We start from the raw sequence: 24,259 nt of genomic DNA, 5'->3' as shown, positions 1-24,259 counted from the left end.
TTTTGCTTATTACTGCCCTGATATTCAGTGGAGCCTGTCTATTATTACACAGCTCGGCTCACAGGAGTACTCTGCAAGTTTTCAATTGTTTTCTTGTGCTTAAATTCCTCTTACGCTTTTGAAATCGCCGTCATCTTCAGAGCACCCTCCGTGCTTCAGGCTTATTGATTCCAAAACTGTAAAACTGTCTGTTCATTCACACTTCTCTTGCTCATCTTTCCCCATTAAAGCTGACCTATCGAGATGTAACACCTTTTAAGTTTATATATGAAACACAACAGTAAGAATTTATTACAATAATAGTGCAGTGTAGACAAATATGTGAAGGTTTACAATTCAAGTGCTCAATGTAATTTTTCAGGACAACATGTATTTCTGATGGCCACTTAAACTGTAAACGTTAACTATTCTTCCCTTTCTGCACCAAAACACTGTTTTTAAAAATAAATGGTTTGAATTTGTTGGGGTTTTTTTGTTCCTTCTAGAGGCTTACAAGTAACATCTGCCTATACCTTGACTCATCATTTGCTTTTCTAAGAAATTCAATAGCATTTCCTAATACAGGTTATTGTAAAGACTACAAAAATCTATGCTGCCGGTGTGTACACTAATATTAGCATATTGGATTTTTATAGTTGTTAGCTGCATAAAACTAGTTTTTATGAATAAACAAAGTATTGTGATTCTTCAACTTCTTTCTTTTCATGCACCCAGCACTGTTCTGAAGTACCATGCATAAGAATACTATTTACCTTTCCTTTGGTTGAGGTTTTTTTAATCATAAGCTTAACATTCACATCAGCTTTCTGTATTCTTACTGTATGAGATTTTTTTATCATTGTACAACTTGAACATTCTCTAGACTGGTGTTCTATACTGATTTTTAACTGTTGATGTATTTTTTTCAGTCTTCTGGTTTGAACATATATTCCCTTTCACGGACTAACATATACCCACCTTTTTCCCACATTGTCCTGAAATACTGATCCACTGTGACTGCCCATGTCTGTTGCCATCCTGGCCCACAGGTAAGGCAGTACACTTTTTCTCTCTTCCCCCTCTCTAGAAGATAGGTCTGAAAGAAATTCATCTCTCTCACTGTGTGTGCAGGTTGAGCTTCATAACTGGATTTACTGTGGGTTTTTTTGGTCTTTTAGAACTCCAGCATCACCTTTGGGTGACATGAGCCCATTGTGGTGGCATGAGCCTGGGTCCCTCTTGAGAAACGTGGTGTTGGCAGAATGGATCAGGGAAGAGCTCCAGGACTTACCACGGGATGTCATCAAGCTACAAGTGCTTTGGGATTGCTGATAGCAGGGACCTTGCCAATCCAGCTTCCTCTGGTAAATCTCTACTTGATTGAGTGTGCTTGCAGAATTGTTTACACCCAGACTTGGCTGTAGACCATGTGAGATTGCACAGGGTCTGTGCTAATAGGGACCTGTAGGCCTAAATATGGACCTGTAGGCCTAATGACTGTGCTGACGGTGTTTCAAGAAAACAGCAGCAGTGTCTCAAGAAAACAGACAACAGAGATCCTGTAGGATTGTGCAAAGCCATATCAAAATATCCAGCATTTAATAGAAGGATTTTCCTCCCTCTCTCCTTGCCTTCCTCTTCTAATAAGTTTGGGCCGCTAAGTATTAAAGATGACTTGATTTGGGCCCATAATGTATTAAGCTATTGCTGCTAATACTGAGGAAACTTTCAAGTCAACATCTTCTATCTGGATGAAGTGCAATTGAATATATGTTCCTTGTGTATCTCTGGATTAACAAAACATAAGAAAAGCACACAAATATGCCCCACCTTTGTGTTGTTTAACAGGCCAGCAATGTCCTGGGAGCTAGTGAGTCTCGCTTTACAGGTTTTCAGGCTTATCAACTGAAAGTAATCGTTGCTTCCTTTTTGCCTTTTGTTGTATGATCCATTTTTGTGTATCTGGGGGGGGGGATGTTAAGATTGTAATACATCCACAAAAGAAGTATCTGAAAGCTGTCATCTTGTTCTAAGTATTTGCTCATGGGTTTCATAAAGCTGTTCAAGGTATAACACACAAAAAAAAAGTCATTGTATTAAATGCATTTAAATCCCTATTTCTCCACATTACTGGTCTTCATGATACCACACTTCAGGATGCTGAGGTTCTACCTGAATTATGGGCACAGGAACACAGTGAAGCATGGCTGAGTTATGGCAGCTTGAAGAACGGCTCTTCCACATTGCCACCCCTATTGTCGACGTGTATGTTCTTACCTGTCCCTAGTCTTAGGTAAAACTAGTTAACTTAATCATCAGTGGGATATTTTATGTAGGTGGTCTAGTTTTTCTAGTAGCCCTTGAAGTCCTTGTGACCTCTACAAGCAAAGGTTTGGTACGGTATTCTTTCTCTGCCTTACAAACTCTGCCTTCATTATAAATCATTAAATTCTTTTAACTCATCCGAGCAAGATTAAAAATACATTGTTGGCCATTTGTGGATGATCAGCAAACATGGAAATTAAATAGCTATAAGGGCTGGAATGACACTTTTGCTAGTTGTTAGCCAAGTAGGGTGGATGCAGAAAATACCTCTGGAGGTACAGCAACTCAAAGGGCAAGCAGGAACTTGCTCTTCTAATTTTACAGTGTTAGCAAATGCTCATAAACTTTCGCTAAGGACTATGGCTTTTGTGATGATAAGACAAGATTAACACGTAAGCACTGTGTATGTACATTCACCTGTTCTATTTAGTGTCTGCAAGAGTCATTTGTTTCCTGGGTAATTTCCTGTGCTGCTTATCTTCAATGGGTCTTACAGCCTCACAAGCATCGAGAGAGAAGATTAATGTTTTGAAACTTTTTCCCTAAGCTTTCAAACTACAGAATGAACGGTTACAGAATAAGAACAGAAATGACACTTCAAAAGTGTTCTGCATCCCACGTCTTTGATTAATTACTAAAGAAAGAGCAGTGTCGCATTTCTTTTGCAGACACAAATCTGCGATACCTGAAGTAAAACATTTTCAAGTTTTCTAGTCCTTTGGTATTTAAAATCCCCTCAGCTAGAGACCACTGGATCCCTGGGCTTTGGCAAGCAAGCAAACCAATCACTGTGTTGCGTGGTTTTGTAGGAAATGCCTGAGTGTAGTTCAATGTAGTTTAAGCAGTAATGAAACCTATGTAACGTGATACATTTTTCTTGTGGGTAAAAGCAGGTAACTTGGCAGTTATCCTATAGACACCGATCACTATGATGGGGGTTTTTTCCACAGTAAGGTGTTGAGGTGGTGACAAAGCTTGTAGAGGCTTAAAATTTTTATCCGTGGTGCCTGTGACCCACCAATGCTCATACAATAAATTTATTTCAAAATTAAATTGTCCTGAGTCCTAGTTACTTTTCCTTGCTTTAATAAAAGCAGAATTTTTTATTTGGCTACTACAGACTGTAGCATTTTGGGTTTAAAGTCACGTTATTTTTACTTTAAAGGCTATAAATGCACTCTTCAATAGTTTCAATCATTTGTTAGCAGACACATCACTTTCTGATGTGCCATCTTGCAGGATATCAGTTCCTGCAGAAATAATTGCATATTTGGAAAAGTTATGCAGAACAGCGTTCTCCTTAACTTTCTCTTGCCCACTCATAACTCCTTTTCTTTTTTGTCCTATGCTTTTAATTTCTTATTTGTCCCATGCTGCTGCTTTAATTATTCGCACACCTAGGTTTTACTGGATGTTGCTTTTCATGTGCAAGCTCCAGTATGTTTGAAAATAATCAGCAGCAATTACTCCCTCAGGTTTTACCTGCAATTTATAGGATACTATAATATCCCACCCTCAGATAAGTACAAGAAACGCCTTTTTTCGGGGGACTGGAAACATTTATAGCTTTCATGGGTGTCCTGGCAGGAAGGCAAAAGCCCTAGTTTGGCTGCAGTCCTGTACATACCCTCCTGCAGGATATTATTCTTCTGTTTGCTGAACTAAACATAATTTCTGTGCATCGAGGCAGAGGGAACAAAGAAGCTTAAGGGAAACTAAATCAGAGTTTTAAGGGCAAATGCTAATTTACAGTGAAGTTTGAGCAGTTCTCAAAATGAACCTTGTTTGGGTTTTGCCCAACTTGGAGGTCTTCAGCTCAGTTTACTGAACATGTTTGAGTGGCTACTTCAGTCCTTAGAAGCTGTCCTTGATGTGAGCTATAATTTCCTTGGTTCAGGGTCAGGGCTGACTGGTGCTGGTGAGGCTCAGTGCCCACGCAGGCCTGCAAACACCTATCAGCCAGAGCATGTTGGAAACTGAAAGTTTTAAAAACTAAAAAGCAAGCCCATGATGTGGGGCTCTTGATGGGCAATGCCTATATCTCGCATTATCTGCTACAGACTAGAAAACACCCACTGCCAGCACTGTGCTGTAGTTTCACTCTCCTTATATCTGGCCTGGGGAGCAGGAGAGAAGTGGGGGTACTGCCCTACATCCCGAGTGTGAGCGGTGCCAGGTGTTTTGGTGGGGCAATGGGAACCGAGGACGGACAAAGCTACCCCACTGGCAAGAAAACATCCAGACGAGGGTGTCTAACACGGTGCTGACAGCACCAGCAGGACCCAGCGCAAGAAAAGATGAACCGAGGGCCCAGCCCTATGGGTTGGTGCACGTGGAAGGGCTTGTGTCATCCAGGTGCTGTGGCGGTAGATGGAGGAAGGAGGAGGGGGCTCCAGTGGGGCCCTGCCCTGCAGCCTCGAGAGCTAAAGCACCAGGCAGACCCTGGCCAGCACCAGGGAAAAGCCCTTGCTTGCTTGCTTTCTGGGTTGGATTCAACAGACTTAAAAATGTTGAGGTTTGGGGGAAAGCAGCTTTTCGAATGGGCTGCCATGGGATGGCATGTGAGCCTTCCTTTTGATCCCACCGGCCAGTTGGTTTCTTTCTGCGGAAAATAACTTTTAGCACTACCTCTTATGGTTGAGGCTTCAGGTGGTGTGTACTGTTGTACCTCCTTGGCTCAAAAGAGGCTTGGTTTGGCAGGTAAATCCTCCTTCCCGAAATCCCATATGCCTTCCCCTCCTCCAGAGCAGCCGCGGGCATTACGAGCGGCAGGCCCTGCCTTTGCCAAGGAGTTAACGGGAGGCCTCGATGCCCCCCCAGTCCTCCCCGACACCAGCAAACGGCAAAGCTGCCGGGAAGGCACCCCGAGCAGTGGCTCTGGCCGTTCCCAGCTCCGCTCCCCCGAGGTGCCCAGCGGCTCCCCCGGGCAACGGCGGCGACAGGGCCGCCTCCTGCTCTGGGCAGGCAGAGCCTCGCCCGCCGGGGTGACAGCAGGCGCCGCCTCCCGCGGCGGCCCTCCGTGGCCCCCCCCTGTCAGAGACAATCGCCCAGGGCAGCGGGGTGCGCGGCTCGGCCGGCGGTGCCGAGCGGTGCCGAGCTGAGCCAAACCGAGCCGAGCCGTGCCGCCGGCGGGGCGGGGGCGGTGCGGCGCTGACAGGTGGCCGCTCCCCTTCCCGCTCCGTCCCGGTGGCCGCAGGACGAAGCAGGAGGAGAGGGACGAGGAGAAGGAGGAGGAGGAAGGGCGGACAGCTCTCCCGCCCCCGTCCTGAATAATGTCGCTGCGCCGGCAATGTGAGTAGCAGCCCCGTTAGTGAGGAGGGAGGCGCGGAGGGCTCCGGTGCTGCCGCCCGCTGCTCCCGCCCGGGGCAGCCGGCGCCTCGTCTCCCGCCTTGCGCCCTCCTCAGGTGGGTGCCCCGGAGCCGCTCCCCGGCCGGCCGGGCGGGCCGAGGCCCCTCTCGCCGCGGGGAAGGGGCGGCAGGGCAGCTCCCGGCGGCGGCCCTGAGGCAAGTGGGGGCCGAGCCCCCGGCCCGGGGCTGAGGGGCCGGTGCTCGGCCTCGCTGCTGGGCCCCCGGCCAGCATCTGGAAACGGAACGACACCCGGCTTTTTAGCTTGGAATACTTTAAGCTCAAGTCTTAAATGTATTCTTTTCTTTAGCAAAAAAATGTTTCGGAATTTTTTTTTTTTTTTTCTTTGGATGTTGGTGTTTTTTTTTAAGCTCAGCTGCTATTGTGTAGGGTTTTATGCGTGTCTGTGCAGGTACCCAGACAGGAGTATACGTGTGCGGGCTGTGGAACCTTAGCGAATCTGAGAGGTGCAGGTGGACCCAGCAGACAGGGTCGGTGAGGTCCCCCAGCACCTTCAGAATCCAAGAAGGCAAAACCAGAAGTTGGTTGGCAGTGAAAATATTTTGTGACAGTTTTGAGAATGAACTACAAACTGTGCAGGAGTGTTGGTAAATGTATTCCTTAAAAGACATATTTTAGAAACATTTAAGAAGCTTGTGGTTTAAGTAAAACGCAGAACATAACAACAGAAGCTAGGCATTCTGTACTTTTGTACTTAGGTAAAATGCTGCGCTGTTGAGCCTATTTTGCAACAGAGTTGCTCTGTAGTTTTGATGGAAAACAGTGCAAAATCACTATAAAGATAAACCTGCTGAGCCAACAACAGAAAAAGCAAAACAAAACCTGACTGACAGTCTCATAGATTTTTATAATGTACACACCCACACACACCCTGAAAAAGTAATCCCTGAAATCTTTAAATAAACTTGTTGTTTTCACTTAATTCTTCCTGGGTTTTGTCTTTGAAACTTGTGGCAGCATCCTTTACAAATCATTTTGTGTATAAATCTGATTTTTTTTTAACATTTAAAGAAAGAAAAAGTAAGTTTCATTCTGCTCGATTCCTGTGTCTTCTTTCTTTGTACACGTGAACTTTGCCAGTATTCACATTCACGTCCGTTGTGTGAATGAATTGTTGGAGTGATTTTCAGTATTATTTTAGTGCAGGTTTGCACTACTGTGGTGGTAGAGTGAAACAGATTTGTCTTAGACTGAAGTAATAATTAGAAAATTTTATATGTTTCTGAAGATTCATTATATTACTTTCTCAATCTTAATCCTTTGATGCAAATGTAGTAAGGTTTTTTATAGTATCTTTCTTACAGTCACACAAATGCCCACATTTACAACTGCTAAATACAGTAATACAACATTCTAAGAGCTCCGATTAGTATCTTTAAAGGGTTTACTGCCCTCTCTTTTTTTTTCCTTTTTCCTGATGCAGGAAATGAGATACTGGGATTATTTACAGAAGAACCTTCAATGTTCATGGTGATCTGCATTCTTCCTCACTGAGGAGTTCACCTGAGGTTCAAGGGCTGGAGTACAGCTGTGCTTCAGGTGTAAGGATGACTGGGTCAGAGAGGGACACTTGCTACTTCTGTTGCTATTATGAAGAAGGGGGAGTTCACATGATAGTACTGTGCAGGGTCAGCTTTACCAATCTGCGTTTTCTGCATGCTTTGTTAGGCTTTTTGTTTTTAAAGCTAGGTAGAATGCAGGAATAACCATGTGCACAAATATGGGATGAAGAGTAGCTAGAGAGGTAAAATCTCTACAGGAAAAAATGATCTGGTCTTTTGGTGGATTATAAACAGAACCTGAGTCAGTGAAGTCTACTGTTAAGAAAAAAAGCCAAACTTCCTTCTCGTGTGAATAACCAGAAGTAGAGCCTCCAGAATGTGTGTGTTGGACTAATGTGTCTTCTGCAGTAAAAGACGCACACCAGTTGGGCAGAATTCACAGGAGAGTGGTAGGACCTGCAAAACGGGACTTAAGGAGAACAAGTGAACAATTCGGCCTTATTCTAGAGAAGGGGTAGGGCAGAAATCTTAATATTTGTAAAAGGCAGTTCGCAGAAGGAAAGGAATATCCTATTGAGTGTAAACTGTTGTAAGGAAGATTCAGGCTAGATAATGCAATATATTTTCTAGCAGGTTGGCAAAGTGAATAGCAGCCTGGTCTAGTGGGAGGTGTCCCTGCCATGGCAGGGGGTTTGGATCTAGATGATCTTTGAGGTCCCTCCCAACCCAAACCGTTCTATGACTCCGTGATTCTATGATATTGGATATTTTTGGACACTGGTTCTGTTGAACTTCATTTTCAGGACTATGAAACAAAAAATTTTCCTTTTTCACTTTAACAGATCATTATGTTTGAGGACATGTTTCTTTACAGATCAAGAAGTATCTTGTGACATAAAAACATCAGTGCTTCACGATTGCAGTGTGGTATTTCCTTGTTTGGCATCATAAATTAGGTGGTGCATTTCTTCTACATCAGGAATGCATGGTAGCATTTCTCATGAGGAGGAAGAGGAGATGTCGGATATGGAACTGATTTATATTTCTTTGTAGTCAGGAAAATTGTGAATTCTGTTGTTTCCATAGAGTGTATGTGCGCTGCTGATACAGTCCGTGGAAACTGTGACGTAACTGAGAGAAGGTGAAACAGTCGCTCTGGTTATGTTTGAATGCCATCAGAGCTCATTGTGTGAAGAGATTACTTGGGCTGCCTTCAGTTGTTTTTACCCAGCGTGTCAAAAGGGCGGAAGGAGGGAGTTCCCTGTATGGTCAGCGTATTAAACCATTCCTGTAGTGACTGCCTATCATAGAAAATCAATAGTAACCACATACTACCTGTGTAGTCGTGTGTAGTAGCTGGTACTTTCTTTTCAGAGTCAAAATCCTACTAGGATGAAGTTGAACTTCATGTTTCTTTGGGGTGTTATGGGTGTGGATTGAGGGGAGTCTTGGGGGGAGTTTTCTGCTTGAAGATCAAGTTTTAGAAACGAAAGGGGTTGTCAGAGATGGGAATGCAACAAATATTCTATTGCCACATCTCTGAAGGCTGTGGTTGACACAGCACATCAGAAATAAAATACCAATTCGTGTAGCAACACCACAGAAAATACAAGATTTAGTGTCTTACTATGAAAAGATCTTTATTTTTGTTGTTTTCTTTCTTTTTTTTTTTTTTCTTGGCAGATCTTGTGAAATTAGCAGGGCTTCTGTTGACATCATTGGCTGCTTGGTACTTGGGATGCTTATTCGCTGCTCTCATACCCAAACAGACAACAGCAGCATCTGTTACTAATCTTCAAGACATTGGAATGAAACCAGTGTTGAGGGGTGTGTAGTTGTATTCCTTTTTTTTTTTCCTTATACGATATCTAGTGTGGTGGATTTACATGCTAAATGGCAAATGGCTTGTTAGCTAATAAATAATTTGGTATGTGCTGTTGTAAGAATGAAGTTGGCTGTGTAAAGTTAGTTAATTAGTGCAAGTCTGAACTATTTCTTAGACGTTATCTTTGAAGAAATACATTGTCAGTGTATGTTTGCCAGTATGCAGCTATAATTAATTGAATAGAAATGTAAGAAGACCTTATTTGTTTGCTGGCATATAAGCATAAAGCGGCAGCTGCAGCTTTGGTTCTATCATGTATATCTTACAGTTATGGTAAACTGTTGAATCACTAACCAAACTTTGTGATTAAATTCTCATTATTTTTTTCTCTCTAATCTGACTGGGTGGCTTAATGTGTACATTTTTCTCATTCTGTGACTATGTTATCATGTGAAAAAGTCTTAAAATGAGAACAATAACTTACCTTTAAGCTATTGGTGGGAAACCTTCATCCCTCTAGCCCTTGTTTCCTGTTATATGAAATAGCACAAAATAATTACTCTAGGTTCAAGTCAGATCATACTATATGGGTCATTTTTCCCTAGATAAGCTTGATCTTGGTCCCAGCAGCTCTTTGAAAGTCAATGATAACCTAAAACCTAGGCAAATCTGTGATAATGTTGCCATGATACTGGAAAACCTGCAGGATTGGCTTCTGTGTATGTATGTTTGAGCTTAGCATGTTTTAAGCGATTGTTTCCATGTAGAAATTGTTTATGCAGCATCCAAGAAAACATTTTGTCATCTTTGTTGTTGTAGCCCCAGTCCCAGAAAGGCAGAAGTGTGATCGCTGGTCTCCCTGCGCACCTGGGAACTATGGCTATTGGATTCTTAGTGGTGGTGGCAAAGGAAAGCTGCCTGAAATTTGTTTTGAGGATGAGCTGTGAGTACCAGTCTAACTTTAAACATAAGCAAGTGCTTTGTAGTGTGAAGAAGGGCGTTTCATTTTGGTTCAGTAGCAGCAAATAAGCACCTACCAGGGGGCTGCTATTCTGGTGTATTAGCTCCCCCCCCCCTATTTTTTTAAAAATGCCAATTCTCAGGTCATTTTCTTTGTTCCTGTACATAAGCTGCATTCAACTGTTACTTTCAAGTGTGATTTTTAACTTTCATGGTGTGGGATAGCCGGTTTAGAGTATGTTGAATGGTCAACACCTTCTGAAAGTCAGGTTCTTTCATGGCTCTTCAAACTGGACAGGTAGAGTGACTTCAAAACTTCACAATGATCTTTTATGTGGATATAGTCCACACAGAATACTGCCCCAAAACCACATTTTATCTTGCTTTTTTTTTTTCCTTCTCCTTTATCTTTCTGGCTGCACTTGTATGAAGTACTTTTTCGATCTGGCTCATTTTGAAAGATTTATTGTGCTCCGTTGAAGGAACCTGACTGATACGATGTGCAAGATTTTTAAGCCATAGTTCTTGTTTACTACAAGGTCTTGAATTAAATAACTCAAGAAAATATGAACATCAGAAAATGACTTAGCGTTGGTACATATAACTTTGGATCAGAGCTTCTGGACGAATGCATTCTACTGATACTGTATTTATTTTGATTCCAGGCTTATAAGCAAAGAGAAGGGTAATGTTGGAAGAGGTATAAACATTGCCATTGTGAGTTGTAAGTAAGAGAAAAAATGTTAGAGAGGTATACTTTTGTACTGCAATATTTTACAAAAGTTCTTGGGGGGATTGGGGGGATTTTTGTTCATTTTGGTGGGGTTTTTTTACTAGCTAGTATGGAAGGAAATGGAAAGGAAAAATTTGCAAACTTCATTCATGTTAAATGTAAGAAAAACAAATCTGTGTATGGGAGAAAGAGTCTTCTGGATAAACAAAAGAAACGTGTTCATAATCAGTATAAGGAACTAGAAAATGCATACATAGAAGCAGTATATGTGTATTTGATTGGATTAAAAACCTGCTTCTTATGTAACATGGCAAAAATATCTGTGATCTCCAGCAGTAAGACTCCACTTTCAGTTTCAGTCCTTGATAAAAGATATCTGCTGCTCCACTGATAAGGGACAAGCAGTAACTGAGAACTGAAGTTCTGCCCCAAGGTACAACCCAGGTACAAATTCCTTTTCCAGACTTGGTCAGCGGATAGAAAGACAAACTCAAAGTTCGATTAATATTAAACTGCCATTATATGTCTTTGCTTATAGTAGGAGCTATAGGGAAGCAGAAGGTGCAGTTTATTCTGTATCTGGAGGCACAATTTTAATTTAGATGACTGGGAATGGTGAGGAAGTGCAGTGTATTCAGTAATGCATCCTGAGAAAAATGAATGCCTAAATGTGGTGGGGAAGGGGAAGAAAGGGAGTTCAGATGTGCAGTCAAGTTGTCTTTGATCACAAAACACTTACGTTCCGGTTGTTTTGTCTCAGTATTGTTAAGCAAGATCTTGACCTTGTCTAAACTTGCATGATTTTATTGAAGTGTCTGGGTCAAATTACCATAGACGAGAATCTGTTCCAATTTATTTTCCCCAGTTAGAAAAAAAAAATTACTGTGGGTTTTTTTTTCCAATAAGGAATCATAAAAACTTTACTGGTTATAGTAGCTGAACAGTTAAAAATGAGTTTTCAGCATACAGCTGTAGAGTAAGAGGGCAAATACTCATCTTGAATGCACAAGCAAGATTATAGGAAATAGGAGTAGGGAACTAGTGTTGTCTTTGCATCTAACATTAGTGAGGAAAAAGAAGTGTTTATATCAAGTTTTACACATTTATAAACAGCCGTTTCCTTTATCACACATACAGTCGTTTTAGCTACACTTTCATCTGCAGGTAGATCTGTCCATTGTCTCAAACCAATTTGTAGCGAGACATATTTTCTACGTGTCCTCTAATTATGTCAGTCAAGCTAATGACTTTGCTCAATAAGTTTCCTATGGCATCATGCTTGTGTTTTATTCCGTAATGGTAACTCTTTCTTCTCTGAATGAATACGGTCTTTTGTGAGAAGGAAGACAGAACTACTAAGCCCAAGCTAACAACACAGAGGGAGAGAGAAAGAATTTTTGGATTTCTGCTGTCCTTACTGCAGCCTTTTCCATTTTTTCGTTGTCTCTGCTTAGAAGAAGCCCAGTTTTAGAATGCTGTTTTACCACTGGCAGATTTTTGCCACCTTTTCCCCTCACCAGCGTGATAAACCTGCCAATTAGAGTCCTACATTTGGAAGAATCTGCCTTCATGATTTTACCATATATGGATCAAAGATAAGCCAGAAATGAATCAGGAATGGCTGGATCTTCTCACTAGAAATGAGCTGACGTACTCTAAAGGGAAAAGACCCTCTCATGTAGCAGGGATATGGGTCTTGGATAACAAAAATGAATTAACTCAGTTGATATGCGTTTAGAAATTTGAAAAGTATTTCCAATTGTACAAAGATAGCCATCTAAACACCAGCATAATTAATTATGAATATTGACCAAAATGTTTTGAAATGACTAATTGTTTGCATGCCCAATTTCTGATACAGTAATGATAAGTGTTGAGTTTCTGTCCACTGTCAAACGGCGTGAAAGGTTGCACGTCTGAAACACTGCACAGAATAATATTCTCATGCAAATAATCTTGGGCTTGACCAATTTTCCTACTTATGGTTGTGACCTAGAATAGTATATATAGATACAAAACCATGGAAGCACACAGTAAACTGCATTCTTTCTTTAAAATAAAAAGTAATAAAAATATTTTAGTCACATTTGATATTTCAGAGACTATATGAAAGACAATATTCTCCCCAAATCTTAAACTTACGTTATTCCATATTCCTTCCTATTTAAAAACTTAAAAGAAAACTCAGAAGCCAAATAATACACAAAATTAGAGAAGCCTAGCTTTAGCTGAAAACACTGTATATGCTGATTGAATTTAATAAATTTTTCTCATATTTACACAACTTTTTTTTTTAATTACAGATAAAACAGGAAGAGTTACATCAGCAAAATTTTTTGACATGTGGGAAGGAGGTAGGGAAAAGAATGCAACAGAGCTTTTGTTAGTGTTTGTTTCAGTATTAAGAAAGGACTTATATAATTATCCTGCTCTTTCAAATGACTATGATTGTATTATCAGTGCGGATCAGCTAGAAGCAAACAGCTGCTGTCTTCACAAAATATGTGTGGCCAGATCTGGTGACAAATTTTTCCTTAAAAGCTGATTTTCTCCTGTTGGTTGAGATAGTTGATTGTCTTTTTTTTTTTTTTTTAATTGTCAAATTGCTGGTTTTTTAATTGTCTTTTTTTTTTTTTTTCTCTCCATTATTTCAGTCTGGTAGGAGTGGCACTTAACCAGGTACCACATCCAGATACTTCACTCAGCAAAATTCCTTTCCCTGACATATTTTGTTCTATTTCAGTGGTAAAATCATCATAGTAAATATGCTAGTCTGTCTCTTAACATCCTTCCATGTAGCTAGAAAGATGATCTACTTTAAGAATAGCTTTTAACATGTTTTCCAAACTTTAAACAACAGCAGTTTCCTTACCTATTAGTAAGGAGAAACAGAATGCTATGAGGCACTGGGAGCTGATTCTCTGACCACTTAAGAGTGCTTGTGACCTTACGTGCATGAACAGAAATCATACTGAAACTAATCATGGGGCTATAATTTTATATACGGTATGTAGGCTGTAATGTCCCCAGGGTGCCTGTTAACTTTTTTTTTTTTGGTGGAAAACAAGTGTCTTGTGTATGTTTAGCAACTGCAAAACCAATAAATAGCTTAGTGCTGCAAATAGGCTGCCACTTAATTAAAGTGGATGGACAATGGGGTGTGTAACTCAGCTCTGCAGTTAGCATGGTAGTAGGGAGCTCACAGAATAGCAATGACTTCTCCTGGGCTATTCCATGCTTGGCTTGCATGTGTAATATTATGTGAAATAAATGTAAGAAACCATCTATATACTTACCTGGGTGTAAATGGCTTTTGTAGAAGTTCAGAAGTATCTTCATTCGCTACTGGGAAATGTAGATCAATCCATGCTCTCCTAGCCTTCAGTAAGAGCTTTCAGCACTTTTCAGGATTAGGCCCTCTGCCTGTAAACAGAAAAATTGCCTAATTAGGTCTCATTTTGAATAGACAAGGCCAGAAAGTGAAAACAAGTTAAAAGTAGGTGGAATGTGATATGTGTGTAATGAATAATCAGTTGTGTAATTGATTCAACAGACCACTCAGGAGAGATGACGACTTTCATTAAAAATACACCAGAAGGGTCCCTCCTTTTGATGGTGACCTACGATGATGGAAGCACCAGGTAACCAAGCTATTCATGACAGGCTGAGGAACAGAGCAATGAATAGCTTGAAAATCACTATTGCATAATGGTGTGAAGGAACGGTAAATTTCACTCTATAGTCAGGGTTGCTCCCTCATTTCCTGCCCAAAACGTTTTGATTCTATGTCCATTTGGTGCTTGCCCATATCATGTATGTCGATGCTTCCAAAGATGAACAGATAGTGTTATATCTATATATGAAGGCTGTGCTGCCGTTCAGCGAGACCTAGACAGGTTGGAGAGCTGGGCGGGGAGAAATTTAATGAAATACAACAAGGGCAAGTGTAGGGTCCTGCACCTGGGAAAGAACAGCCCCATGTACCAGTATAGGTCGGGGACTGAGCTGTTAGACAGTAGCGTAGGGGAAAGGGACCTGGGGGTCCTGGTGGACAGCAGGATGGCCATGAGCCAGCAAGGTGCCCTCGTGGCCAAGAAGGCCAGTGGCATCCTGAGATGTGTTAGAAGGGGTGTGGTCAGTAGGTCGAGAGGGGTTCTCCTCCCCCTCTGCCCTGGTGAGACCCCATCTGGAATATTGTGTCCAGTTCTGGGCCCCTCAGTTCAAGAAGGACAGGGAACTGCTGGAAAGAGTCCAGCGCAGAGCCACACAGATGATGAAGAGGATGAAACATCTCCCTTCTGATGAAAGGCTGAGGGAGCTGGGTCTCTTTAGCTTAGAGAAGAGGAGACTGAGGGGTGACCTCATTGGTGTTTATAAATACATAAAGGGCGAGTGTCAGGAGGATGGAGCCGGGCTCTTCTGGGTGATGTCCAGTGACAGGACAGGGGGCAACGGGTGCAAGCTGGAGCACAGGAGGTTCCACATTAACATAAGGAAGAACTTTTTCACTGTGAGGGTGACAGAGCACTGAAACAGGCTGCCCAGAGCGGTTGTGGAGACATTCAAAACCCACCTGGACGCGTTCCTGTGTGACCTACTCTAGGTGGTCCTGCTGTAGCAGGGGGGTTGGACTAGATGATCTTTCGAGGTCCCTTCCAACCCGTAACATTCTGTGTGATTCTGTGATATTTGTTGAAAAAGCGCCAGATGTCCTCATAAAGGGCACTGCTGTTACCTCTGGGTCACAACCTTTTATTAAAAAGGTATCCACACCTCCAATTCTAACATATGTAGTTTGCATTCCTTCTTATATCTTAGCCTGATTCTTCCAGTGCTTTTGAATCTTAGGCGTTTTTTTAGTTGAATTCATGATGCTGTAATTATACAGGGAAAGATTTAATCATTTGGTTGATAAACATTTGGTGCCCTTTTCCTTATTTAAGAAGGATTGAAACATCAAATAGTATTTGAGATACCTTTTTCTTTCTGCTATGCTTTTACAAACAGGTTGTGTTAACATCAGGAATGTAGAAAGGAGGAAGAAAAGAATTTTGCTCCTTCAGTTTAATGGCATGCTACTAAGACAGCTCTCAGGCTTTTTTAAACTTACTGGTTTTGCTTCTGGTGACTTACTAATGTAAAGCATGAAGCAGCTGTGTCCTTTTTCAGCATTTTTCAAGTCCTGAATTTTTAACACTTTTTTTCACTATATTTTTCTAGGTTGAAAAATGACACCAAAAAACTAGTAGAAGAGCTGGGAAGTAAAGAAATATGGAATATGAAGTTCAGGTCAAGCTGGGCTTTTATAGCTGCCAAAGGCTTCAAGCTGCCGGATAATATCCAAAAAGAAAAGGTGAGGTTAATTTTATTTTCACTTTATATTTATCTGTATATCAGACATCACCTTCAGGTGCAGCTTTCATGTGTTAGCTATAATAACTGTAGTCTGCTCAGTAAGTCTCAGTCGCACAAAGCAAGTTCTCTAATTTGTTATCATTCTTTGCTTTGGATCTGGGCCGTGTACAGCACTGACTTCTACCGCACCAGCACTAAATCATCTGTAGACAAATTTCAGAAGTGACCAGTGATTCTAGAGAGTCTCACTTTTGAAATGTCCAACCTGACATGCTGTACAGAGACTTACATTTTCCTCTGGAAGGACAAATTCCAAGGACTTCCTAAAAATAAAGACTGTTTTCATATGAAAATTGGGCTGTCTCAAATTGGCCGTGCAAATGCAGCAAGGCTTGCATCACAAAACTTCTCTGAGTAACTTGCCCTCAGGCTTCAGGGGGACTAGAGGTACCATTTTATATCAGATTTCTGTTTGTATCTGTGACCTTGTTGTATTCGCTTTCTATAAGCCCGATAGTTTCCATCTATATGACAGAGGCAGACAGAAATAGGAAAACCCAACACAGCAGTCCATTCCCTTGATGATACTGACTCCTTCCAAAGGCATGTGAAACTTCCATAGGGTTTGGGGGTTTTTGCCCAGAATATTGTTGCAATCTTAATTACAGAGCTTCTGCAGGAAAAAAAAGGTATTCAATTTAGTGTAGATTATGACAGCCATCTGGGAAATAAATAAAGCGCTTTGTGTAAGAGAGAAACTGGTGGAATCTTCACCCATTTTGTCAAGCAAAATGTGCAATGTGCTACTTAGTTTCCCGGTCCTACCCCTTACCCCCTTCTGTTGTATGAGGTTTGTCAAACTAGTTTGTAAATGGAGAACCAAATATTGAGGGGTTTTTAATTCTTTTTTGTTTTTTAACAGATAAATCACTCTGATAAGAAGAAGAACAAATACGGTGGTTGGCCAGCTGAAATCCGAATAGAAGGCTGTATCCCAAGAAACCTGATCTGAACAAATACATACCTCGTTAATAAAGATAATTCTATATTTTTACATCTGTGACTCTACTGAGTTGCCTCCAGAACCCAATCAGCATCTGAACAGTAATTGTAAAATAAGTCATATGCACAGTTTTTAACCTTTCTTTCCTCTGTGAGGTTTTACTCTAATCTGAAAACAAATAGGTATTTTGATGACAAGTGGGAGTAAAGTGATCTGGTTTGAAATTACAATGTTCAGAAAGTCGGTCATGAAATACCAGTATTTTTCGAAGTGAGTGTACGTTGTCATTGGTAATTTTAGGTTCTGGGATTTTTTTGTTCGTTTGGTTTTAGTATGTGTTCTCTTTTGGTTCCCTTTAAAGACTAATACGCAAATAGAACTTAGTCTAAATTGTAATATAAAATCTCTAGCAATAAAGCAAATTATTTTGATGTTAGATTATTAGTAACGTTGCTTTTATTTAGAAAAAGTATATGGAAATAGCAGATACCTTTCTTGAGCTGGTTTTAGTGACATTGGCAACATGGAATAGCAATGTTAACATGTAAAGATGAAGCTACTTGAGTTATTTTACCAAATTGAAGCTGCAAATCTACATGGGTTTTTTTAATTATTTTTTTCTTCCTGTAAATTTAACTTACTTAAAAAAATGTAGTGACTTCATGTAGGCTTAAGTGTTATTCATGCTAATTGTAGAATCAAACACATGATTGTAAGGAAGCTGTAGAAGCCATTTATTCAGTTTCCCTTTTTCTGAAGCACATCAAGTGTGTCTGAAACTTTCTTAATTGGTGTTTGTCCCCCTGTTGTTCAGAAGCCTCCCATATGGCAGATTCCACAGCTTAAGTTGCTTCCTGTGGCATTTCCCTGTTATTCTAATTATTCCCCAAACATACTGAATTAGCCTAAAAGGACCAAGCCAATTACACAGACAGTAACTGATCACCGTTCTTGCCTACCTGGTATATTTTAATCTTTTTTTACATTTTTTTCACCATTAAAATGTTCATTTAGCAGCAACTGTCTTAACACGCTGTGCTTCAAATGGGTCTTAGCACTCCATGCAGCTACTTAGGAGTGTCCCACGCTCCAGTCTTTGACCAGGAGAAAGTGGCGATCTGAGAGGGTGGCTGCCGACAGCCAAATTCAGTCTGCTCTTGCTCTCCGTGTGCCTGGTTGAAGCCCTGTCAGCAGCGCTTCAAATCTCTACCCTTGTCGCAGCTGCCACTACCTACTTGCAGTCACTGCTGTGATCCCAGCAGCTTTCTGGTATCACATCCCAGACCAGTCCCTAAAGCTACATTTCCTGCTACCAGTTTGTGAACTGCTCCATAGACCTGGGGCGCTGCCAAAGGACACAGTTAAATTAGTTTTTACCCAGTTTGACTTCAGCAGCCTCAATGGTTGCTCCTTATCACCTTGCTACTGATGAGGTGCTTACAAATTGAGTACTTAAATAGCTGTTTCAATATTTTTCCACATGTAAGTCATTCTTCTTCTGTTCTTTTTGCCTGTTCGTCCTACAAGTTGAGTAGGTCAGGGGCCTCGTTTTGGTATTTTACACATCTAGCCGTAAACACATATGACCTGTTATAAGACATGCTGAACTTGGCCTTGTTCTTGAAACTAGGGATTTGGATGGGAGACCCAAGGTTTGCAGCAGTTGCAGGCTGTTTCACAGTTAAGAATGCTGCTGTTCCTTACACGTGTTTTTGCAAGAGAGAGGAGCTATCGTAGGCACCTGTCTCCTGTGTGAGCCTGCGGTGGGCCAGAGCTCCTCTGAAGATACTTCAGTGCTTATTCCTTGGAAGGTTTGAAGCAGTGGGTTCCAGGTGCCTTGTATGTGCTTCCTAGGGTTGTTATATCATTGCAGCACAATCAAACCTCTCATAAGCTTTGGATAGTGACCTAACTAATTGTACTTTAACGTTCCTGTCATCCGGATCAATGCCAAGACGTATGGCTTGGGTATGTTCATTGTCTTAAGTGTACAGCTTCATGTCACCGATAATTTATTCAGGCAGTGTTCATGTTACTGGCAGAACATTTATTCCTTTACATTGTAATCACCCTTTGTTACATGTCTGAATTATAAAAATAACATAATTACAGTACTAATGGTCAGCAGTCCTCAGAGTGCCAAGCTCTGACACAGCCCCCAAACTCTATGTGTCCGATGGTCATTGCCTTCTGTTCCAGGCCACAATTAACCTTACATCAATTACAAATAAATTTTACATCAATTTCTGGTTAGTGGTTACCATGAAGTGTGCAAGTACTCCATGTGCTCCATTCTCTGCACGTTCTCCATTCTTTACATTCTTTACATTTGCTCTGTTCTTCACACTCTGTATGAGTATTCTGTTCTTTACAAATGGTCAACAGGAAAAGGTGCATACCCATAATCTGAATCAAATGTCAAACCACCCGAGAACCTTTCGCAGCACAAGTCTCTGCAAAATGTTCTTTAACTCCATCGTGTTTTCACTTTTGCAGTTGAGTCATCTAGACAAAAGTGCTACTAATCTGCAGTGCTGAATACCTGTCATCAGCTTCGTTTTTCTTCATTCATGCCCACAGTGTTTAAATAGGGTAGGCAGAGAAGCCTTGAGTATTATGATAACTCTGATCTCAAGAAGTCATGGAAAAGTGGTCACTTGAGCAAAAAGGTGCCACTTTTTTAATCACCTTTCAGATTAGAACCAATATTACAGGGAGCTGGTTTGAAAGTGGGATTTTGACTTTGCACACACAACTTTTAAATGAGCTGCCTTCTAAGGAGGAGTGAAAAGCTTTTTCATGGAACTGTAATTCTGAAAAAATAACCTGGGAAAATGTTTAATAGCTTTGGATTTAAAAATAATCAAAAGATCATGAAGTTAAACATTTCATTTTATTTGGGGGTGAGGCCAGAGGGTGTAGGATCCATAATGGTGATCTCCTTCCTTACCTTCTGGATCATCTCTACAACTACCTGAGAGGACATTGTAGGGAGCTAGGTGCTGGTCTCTTCTCACAGGTAATTAATGATAGAACAAGAGGGAATGGACTCAAGCTGCACCAGGGTATGTTTAGGCTAGACAGTAGGGAAAATTTTTTCACTTAAAGGGTTGTCAGACATTGGAATAAGTTGCCCAGGGAGCTGGTTGAGTCACCGTCCCGTAATGTGTTTAAAGGTCGTTTAGATGTGGTGCTTGGACATATGGTTTAGGGGTGTACTTGGTAGAGTGGGGTTGGTGGTTGGACTCTATGAACTCAAAGGTTTTTTCCAACCTGAACAATTCTATGTGCTCTAGAACACAGGCAGACTCCAGCGGTGGAGGTCAGTGCTGTCGATGCCAGGTGACACTGCCAGCCACAAGCAGTGGGTAGGAAGAAATTTGCTGTGCTCTCCTGGGCTGAGTAGGTGCTGTGGTCTTCACCACATCTTGTGAAATAATTCTGGGTGTTTAGTACGGCATGCGGGTTCACCACCACGAAATAAAGTGAAAACCTGCAAAGCAATTAATCTTTTTCTTGCCCTAGTAGGCAAGCCCAATGGGAAAACATGGGCTTTAAGCAGTAGCATTACCCAGGGCTTCGGTTTGTGTATCTAAAAGCAAAATGGCACAGCAGGTGGCAGCAGTGTCTTTCCAGATCCTCCGCATGTGTCGGTAGAAGAACCCGACCTCCCTGTGGTTACGTGTCCTGGACAGACACTGGAAGCCCCAGACACGGGCTGGAGGTCGCCCTGCCTTTTGCTTGCGGCTGGGAGGGAAGCCATCAGCTTTGCCTCTAACGCGCCAGACCTTCCTTTCCTGAGCTGTGCCAGTGGCAGGCTCCCATTTCAAATATCCAGCCCCGCCAGCACCAGCCTGCTGTTCAGCATTCCTCACAAGAAGGTCCCTCATAGCCCCTGACCATTTAGGTAGGCATTTTTGATAGAAGCGGTTAGAAAAAGTAGCTATAGTTCCCGTTTTTCCCTCCACTGTGAACATGACAACCAATCCCACAAAGAACGAAGTACCTGGACAGAGGCCCTTTTTCATCTCTCCACTTAAGAGAATGAGAAGCTTTTCAGGGTCTTGACATATCTCTTAAAAATCCCTGGATCCCTGACAGTCCAATTTGGTGGCAGTGGTAGGAAATATTGATCAAATAATAGGTAACATTTTCAGTTTCTCAGTGGTAACTGTTTCTTTAGGTTCTTTGTGTAACGTTATCTACCTCAAAGTGGGAAGTTTCCACTATATTTAAAAGAAAAATACAAGAAAGGAAAAGTTCTTCAGTGAAAGATGCCCTTTCGCAGGCAGGCTGTGCTTAAAGCAAAACTCCCACTGACTGCAGTCCGCTCAGAAGAGCAAAGAGAAGCTGATGCTTTTACTTACGCATGGTGCCTGGTGGGAAGTAATGTGAGTGTCCTATCTCTGATCTCTTCTCAGCTGCAGGTGAAATGCTGAATGATGACTGGAATTCAGGGGATTAAGATGGGCGTTTTTAATAATGTTTGAGAAACAGCAATTCCTCATTTCCTGGGACTCTGAAGTTTTGATTTTGCTTCTCTGCTGGGTTTTTTAAGTTGTTTTTTTTTTTTTTCTTTCCAGGGGAGATTTTCAGCAGCATAGGAAATGTAGATTCTCCCCCTTCAAATACAAACTTTACACTAGCAAGTCTAACATGACTTTTTCCTTCTTCTGAAGATGAGAGCATACAGATAGATGCTTTAGCCTGTCTCAGTCTCCATTGCAGGTCTCATTAAAAATAAAAAAAATACTTTTTAATAGTTATGTTTCAGCCAAAATCAATGCACATTTCAAACCTTGTACTTCTCATATAAATCTTACGTGGTTAGGCTTTATATAGCTGCCTTCTATCTCCTGGGCATTCCCTACCAGTGTTCTTGGTAATGAGACTGCACTTCCACCAGGGCTAGAAGGTCTGTGACAACCTGGGCTTGGACAAGAAGAGTGAAGTTTTGAAGTGAGACTTTCCAAAGTGTTATTAGTGCTTTGAGGTCACATCTGACAATAAATTCTGGGTTTGCTCCCATCCTGGTTTACTGAATAGCATTGTGCTATCTGATCAGATTTTATTGCCTGCAAGGACTGGAAGTGGAGGAGTTAGATCTTGAGTATCTCTCAATTTTGCAGCCAGAACAGAAAGCGCAAGTTTCTGATTTTTCCTTCTGATAACTTACAGGATAGACTTGGAGCCCAGTAGCAAAGCTCTGCTTTCTGTAAGACTTGTGTCCATCACAGTGATCCACATCTCGGAATGTTTAGTTAATTGCTGAACTCTCTACTTGCTACATTTCCACTCACCAGCTAAGCAGGCATTCCTTATGGCAGATAAGCAGGAGCTCACCAGTCCCAAATCAGCAGTCTTTTGACTGGTGATTGTCAAAAATGCCCATTGTAACAAAAATGGGAAAGAAAGAACACTCCTCCTCCATCCTCACCTCCTCCACATTCATGAGGGAGATTTTTGTGCAACGATATGAGGTATTCCTGCCTGCTACAGGCACAAGGTGGCTTGAATGGATTTGGTCCTTCCACAAGAAACCTTCAACCCTAAAGATAAGTCCCTTCTGAAGTAAACTATTGCCTGCTCTGCTGGAGCATCAGTAATTTCCTTGAGAAGGAGATCTAGAAACACAATCAATGATTTTCAAGTAGAAGGAAAGGGACATATAAGAAAAAGGATTCTACAATTCACAAACTAATTTCCACTTTAAAACTTTTCAAGCCATATTGGACATATAAAAGCATAGTGAATGAAAATTAACTACTGCTATCCATTTGTTTTTAGCACTAAGCTAGCTGATTTGGGTAGGTCGCAGAAACTAGCTGTAGCAATATGGAGCTCGACAGACTAATGTAAGCAATGCCGCACTTCACGCCGCTCCAGTTCAACTGCTGCCAAAGTTGTTTTCAAGTGAGGCCCTGAACTTGCTCATCTGCTAGTGGCTTTCTGGCATTGCAGCACAGAAATGCTCCCAGCAATAGCACTTACCACAGCACCATGCAATTAGCTTTGCATTTGACTGAAGAACTTGAGCCTTAATCAGTCCAGGAGAAGTATGGTTCTTGAAAACATAAAAAATAACAGGCTTTTCTCGCATTTGCTTTACTAGTTCTTGGTAAGCATTGCCCTAGCAGTAGATAATCTCTTCTAGTTTGAATTGGTCATTGGTCATCATTTTAGTCCTTTCTTTTTGTTTTCTTTTTATGCCTAAAATTATGCTTTGTAATTTGAAAAAAAAAAAAAAAAAAAAAAAAAGGAAAAATTGGAAATACACCAGCCCTAATATTACTCCATCTGGAAAAACATTTAAGCATAGAGAAGCACTGCTGCCCCAGCTGATACATGTGTTAGCCCTGATTATCATCTGCTCCAGGAAATGGTATAGTGATATAAATGGTAAGATTTATCCAGATCCTCTGAGGTCTGAATTGTGCTATTTACTAAAGGCTATAACATTTTATTATATGTCTTCAGCTTTCCCATTTCTTCCTATAGCTCTCCACATGTTTCACTGTGCTGTGATTAACATAGTAACTATTTTTTTCTGGGTTACTCACAAGCAGTCAAGGTTTTAACAAAAAGTGCTAAGAAACTCGCTATTTACAACCACTGCCACCACCAGCTGTACCCTCTGCTGAGCATGCCTGGCTCCATAGCAAAGGTGGCAAACAGGAACTTGTTCCCCAGCCAACTCACTAATGGTCAGTTAAAACACACAAACAAAGAAAAAAAAAAACCCAAGCTGCAGACATGGAGCTGGACAGAACTGGTTTTAGGGGGAGCAAAGAGAGCAAGGAAATAATATCTTAAGTGTAAATGGCACTGTATATTGTAAATTCAGCTGTAACCTGGAGCTGCAGACCGATGAAGAAAGAGAAAAGTGTAAATATGTGTTAGCAAACATACATGTGTGACCCTAAGTTGGAGGCGGAAGATGGGGGGGGTGGGGGTGCGAAGAAAAGAAAGAAGAGAGGAATTAAAAAAACACCGACATGAACATCATATTCCTTCCTGTGAAGGATTCCAGGTACTTACAACTCACTGTAATATCCCACCACCAACACCACCAGCATGAAACCACTGACCTTAGGATCCAGAGAAGTGGTGGAAGAGTGAACTAAGATGCTTGTGTTACAATTTTAATTGTGTTATTGCTATTATTGTGACTTTTTCTGTATATAAGCACACTACCTGCATTACTGGTCTTT

The 24,259-nt window shown here is 41.3% G+C and overlaps 1 protein-coding gene across 1 annotated transcript; it reads left to right on the top strand.

Moving 5' to 3' along the window:
- Window positions 1-1,276: 1,276 nt before the first annotated feature.
- FAM3B (FAM3 metabolism regulating signaling molecule B) lies at window positions 1,277-17,057 on the top strand. The gene is made up of 8 exons (XM_086481559.1): window positions 1,277-1,343; window positions 8,856-8,999; window positions 9,817-9,940; window positions 10,623-10,681; window positions 12,994-13,044; window positions 14,244-14,331; window positions 15,911-16,043; window positions 16,968-17,057. Exons 1-8 carry the CDS (start codon window positions 1,277-1,279, stop codon window positions 17,055-17,057), a joined length of 756 nt encoding a protein of 251 aa, XP_086337685.1.
- The last annotated feature ends 7,202 nt before the right edge of the window (window positions 17,058-24,259 follow it).

The sequence above is a fragment of the Leptosomus discolor genome, chromosome 1 (assembly GCF_034619465.1).
Source record: "Leptosomus discolor isolate bLepDis1 chromosome 1, bLepDis1.hap2, whole genome shotgun sequence".
Classification (NCBI taxonomy): domain Eukaryota; kingdom Metazoa; phylum Chordata; class Aves; order Leptosomiformes; family Leptosomidae; genus Leptosomus; species Leptosomus discolor.
The sequence above is the reverse complement of the archived record's forward strand: the minus strand, read 5'-3'. Positions and strand labels throughout refer to the sequence as shown.

Bases quoted from the DNA above. Each gene is read 5' to 3' on its own strand.
- FAM3B (XM_086481559.1), top strand. From the start codon at position 1,277: ATGTCATCAAGCTACAAGTGCTTTGGGATTGCTGATAGCAGGGACCTT. The intron at 9,000-9,816 runs GTGTGTAGTTGT...TTGTTGTTGTAG, and splicing joins AATGAAACCAGTGTTGAGGG to CCCCAGTCCCAGAAAGGCAG. The intron at 14,332-15,910 runs GTAACCAAGCTA...ATATTTTTCTAG, and splicing joins TACGATGATGGAAGCACCAG to GTTGAAAAATGACACCAAAA.